Genomic DNA, 4,318 nt, shown 5'->3' with positions numbered 1-4,318 from the left:
ACTGCACTCCAGCCTGGGTGATAGAGTGAGACTCTGTCTCTAAAATAAATAAATACAGAAAAACTCAGTGATTTTTATCTGGGAGCTTTGAGACTGACTTCCTTAAATAGGTTGCTTTAGGGTTTCTCACAGTGCTGTGCATCTCTTGGACTTACACACACCCTCACACCCACACCAGTAACTCCACCTCCTGCTCAGGGAACACGATTGCCCTGAGGGGTGAACCTCCTCCCCCCACCTTTTTTTTTTTGCTATCCCTAGAGGGCAGCATGAGCCTGGTATGCAGTAGATGCTCAATAAATAACATGTCTTGTTTTCATTCGTTCAAATATGATGCTCTATTTCTGAGCACCTCCCTCCCTTTTGAGAAGCCAGGTCCCCTTATTTCCCATCTCAGATCCCCAGGTCCCACCTGGGCTGCCTTCTGGGATGGAGTCTCCGGGAGCCAACTTTCCTGAGCCTCCCAGCCCCCACTGGCATGCCCTCGAGTCTCCCCGTGTGGTATCCCCCTGCCTTTGCAGTGACCTACACGCTCGCTTCTGAGCCAAGATGGCAGCAAGAAACCTGCTGCCCCTCCCCATCACGCTGGGGCATTCTGATCACTGCTCTGGCCTGCCCTGGTTAAGATGACAGCAGGTGGCCCTGGGGAGGGTGGATTTTCTCAGGGCTGGCCCCTTCTCATCTTTTAGATCACACTTTGTTGCCTGCGCAGAGAGGCCCTTCCCAAGCACTGCATCAGGAAAGGTCTTCACCCCAATCACTCTCCATCTAGCATCCTGTTTCAGTTCCTGCAGAGCATTCGTCACTGTTCAAAATCATCTTCTTTATTTATTGGGTTACTTTATTTATTTATTTGGGGTGGATTCCCTCCATCCCAAAAATACCAGCTCCAAGAAAACCGTGGTATCTCCCCAGCACTTTGCAGGGCCTGGCATGTGGAAGATGTACCAGTAATATTTGCTGTATTAATAAATGAGTCTCTTCATGTGCAGGTGCCTTATCCTGCCTCTGCCACTCGACGGATGTTTCAGATGCCCCTTAGCGGATCTAATGATCTTTCCTTGGCTCAAGCACAAAAGACTCCCACTTGGCTGGGGAAGCAGGGCCAGACCCTGGGAATTGCAGCCTCTGGGCATCAGAGCTTGGCCCTTCCAGCTAATCGGCCTGCCCACAGACACAAGAGGAGAGGGCTTTCAGCGAGTCCTTGACTGTTCCCCAAGTTGAAGACCTCACAGGTGCAGCCTTCACGGGTTTTCCCTTAGCCTCAGGAACTTCCTGGGGGCAGAGCGGGCTGACCGGGAAGGAAGCTGAGGCCACAGCCCCTCTGCAGAGCGGCAGGGTGGCCCTGGCCTGGGCAAGGCATCCCCCACCCATGGGGGTCACCCGAGTCAGATGGGGCCAGTTTTCCCCACAGAACACGATGTAGGTCTTCATTGGTGGGGTGACAAGCCCTCGATTGGGACTGGGGGCTTGGGGTGGTGATGGGGTTGCTGCCAGGGAGAGCTGCTTCCCATGGGTGCAGTCAATAACAAAAGTCAGGTGAGCCGTGGGGACGGTCTTCTGATGCCCGGCCAGCTTCCCACCTAGAAGGGAGGAAAAGGCCAAAAGTTAGCACAAGCAAGGGACTTTTTTTTCCCCCGAGACAGGGTCTCTCTCTGTCGCCCAGGCTGGAGGTCAGTGGCTCCATCGTGGCTCACTGCAGCCTCATCCTCAGGGGGCTCAACCCATCCTCCCATCTCAGCCCCCTAAGTAGCTGGGACTACAGGCTCATGCCATCACACCTGGTGAATTTTAAAATTTTTTGTAGAGATGAGGTTTCCCTATGTTGCCCGGGCTGGTCTCAAACTCCTGGACTGAAGAAATCCTCCTGCCTCAGCCCAATCAGTACTGGGATTACAGGCGTGAGCCACTGCACCCGACTGGGACATGGTTTCCAGAATTCATTTGTTTATTCGTTCGATAGGGTTTAACTGAGTTGGTTGATACACCAACAGAGGAGGACAGTCAGGGTTTAAGTGTATAGATTTCAGCATCAGAGAGACCTGAGTTCTAGTCTCCACTTACCATCCATCCATCTGCCTTCCAGGAGCACAGAGTCCAACATGTCAGTGCCTCTCAGCTTTGCTGTTCCCATGAGCTGCCTGAGGAGCTTGTTAAAATGCAGAGTCTAGTGCAGCCGGGCTTGGGTGGGGCCTGAGACTCTCGTTTCTAACAAGCCCCCAGGGGATGCCAATTCTGCTGGTCCATGGACCATATTACGAAAAGCACAGTCCTCAATCCAAGAGAGGAAAGCCCTGGCCATCTTTGCAGGTGAGGAAACTGAGGCTCAGCCTGCACAAGTGTTGGTGGGTCTCAGGGAGCATCTTGCTACTCTCCCCCTCCACACATAATCTTGTCCACAGCCTCAGAGAATCCCATCAGTGCCTGGTGGCATCTGCCCTGGCAATCCCCCCGCTCACAGCCCAGCACAGGGTAGAGGGATGGACAAACCAGCCAACAGACTTATCAATGAAGCAGGTGTCTGAGCAAGTGTATCTGAATCCAAAGCCTGTGCTCTTAAAAAGGTAACTTTTTGAGTTACCCAAATAACATACACATCCATTCTCTTAGCTACGTGCTGTGAACCACGACGTGGGCTCAGAAGGAAGCTTGTGTTCTAGAAGGTTGGCTAGCACAGGAAATAAAACAAGCCCGCCCTTGGCTTGAGAATCCCAGCAACCCAAGGGAGGTAGCATGTTTGCCATCACACCCCCACCCACCCCCAGCTGGTCTTTCTTTTTCTTTTTTTTTTTTCTTTTTTTTTTGAGATGGAGTCTCACACTGTTGCTCAGGCTGGAGTGCAGTGGTGCGATCTCAGCTCACTGCAACCTCCGCCTCCTGGGTTCAAGCGATTCTCCTGCCTCAGCCTCCCGAGTAGCTGGGATTATAGGCACCCGCCACCACGCCCAGCTAATTTTTTGTATTTTTAGCAGATATGGGGTTTCACTATGTTGGCCAAGCTCGTCTCAAACTCCTGACCTCATGATCCACCCGCTTCAGCCTCCCAAAGTGCGGGGGTTACAGGCATGAGGCACCGCACCCGGCCCCCAGCTGGTGGTTCTGTGGGGCTGGGGTCCCTTTGCCACCTCTTACCGGAGCTGGTCTCCAGGCCCGTCTCACAGATGGTGCCTTTGAGGTCGGCTCTCCAGTCCCTGGGGTCTTCTGACGGGGCCATGTGGCTACTTCGGCGCCTGCCTGGCTCTGACAGAAGAGGAGCTGTCCTCGGCCACTCTTCCAGGATGTGGCTCCCCCACTGCGGGACCAGACCTTTTATACTGACCGGATCCGGATTCTCTGAGTGCATATTCCACCAGGAGCCAAAGGAGCTGGCCCAGAGCAGTCAGGGGATCGCTTTGATCAACAGGGTTATGTCAACAGGATTATTGTTGGGTCAATGGGAGGCAGGCCTCCTACCAAACACACCAAACAGACACTATTTCTACCAAGTGCAGCTGCCTCCTGATTTAGGATAGGCCTCTGGAACCTTCTCATCCAGCCTCAGTTTCCCAAACCTCAGTCATTATCCAGTGATTCCACCAGTGTGGCTTTTTCCCCTGTCTAGGAACTGTACGTAATACTACTTAATTCACATGTCCTTGAAGTCAGCCAACTGTTTTTACTGAAAAAGAAGTGCACTTGGCCAGGTGTGGTGGCTCACGCCTGTAATCCCAGCACTTTGGGAGGCCAAGGCGGGTGGATCACAAGGTCAGGAGATCAAGACCATCCTGGCTAACACGGTGAAACCCCGTCTCTACTAAAAATACAAAAAATTAGCTGGGTGAGGTGGCGGGCACCTTTACTCCCAGCTACTCCGGAGGTTGAGGCAGGAGAATGGTGTGAACACCAGAGGTGGAGCTTGCAGTGAGCCAAGTTTGCGCCACTGCACTCCAGCCTGGGAGACAGAGCGAGACTCCATCTCGAAAGAAAGAAAGAAAGAAAGAAAGAAAGAAAGAAAGAAAGAAAGAAAGAAAGAAAGAAAGAAAGAAAGAAAGAAAGAAAGGGAGAGAAAGAAAGAAAGGAGAGAGAGAAAGAAAGAAAGAAAGAGAGAAGTGCACTTTATGTATTTATTTATTTATGTATTTATTTATTTATGTATTTATTTATGTATTTTGAGGTGGAGTTTCGCTCTTCTTGCCCAGGCTGGAGTGCAATGGCACGATCTCAGCTCACCGAAACCTCCATCTCCTGGGTTCAAGTGATTCTCCTGCCTCAACCTCCCGAGTAGCTGGGATTACAGGCATGCACCACCACGCCCGGCTAATTTTGTATTTTTAATAGA

At 51.8% G+C, this 4,318-nt stretch overlaps 1 protein-coding gene across 1 annotated transcript; it reads right to left on the bottom strand.

Moving 5' to 3' along the window:
• Nucleotides 1-805: 805 nt before the first annotated feature.
• Nucleotides 806-3,332, bottom strand: SRARP (steroid receptor associated and regulated protein). Its single transcript, XM_003279929.4, has 2 exons — nt 3,133-3,332; nt 806-1,583 (listed from the first exon to the last, which is right to left on the bottom strand). The coding sequence occupies exons 1-2, from the start codon at nt 3,212-3,214 to the stop codon at nt 1,156-1,158; spliced, it is 510 nt and encodes a 169-aa protein (XP_003279977.1). The 5' UTR covers nt 3,215-3,332; the 3' UTR covers nt 806-1,155.
• Between the last annotated feature and the right edge of the window lie 986 nt (nt 3,333-4,318).

The sequence above is a fragment of the Nomascus leucogenys genome, chromosome 24 (genome assembly GCF_006542625.1).
Source record: "Nomascus leucogenys isolate Asia chromosome 24, Asia_NLE_v1, whole genome shotgun sequence".
Classification (NCBI taxonomy): Eukaryota; Metazoa; Chordata; class Mammalia; order Primates; family Hylobatidae; genus Nomascus; species Nomascus leucogenys.
Note: the sequence above shows the minus strand (reverse complement) of the source record. Positions and strands in the feature narration are given on the sequence as shown.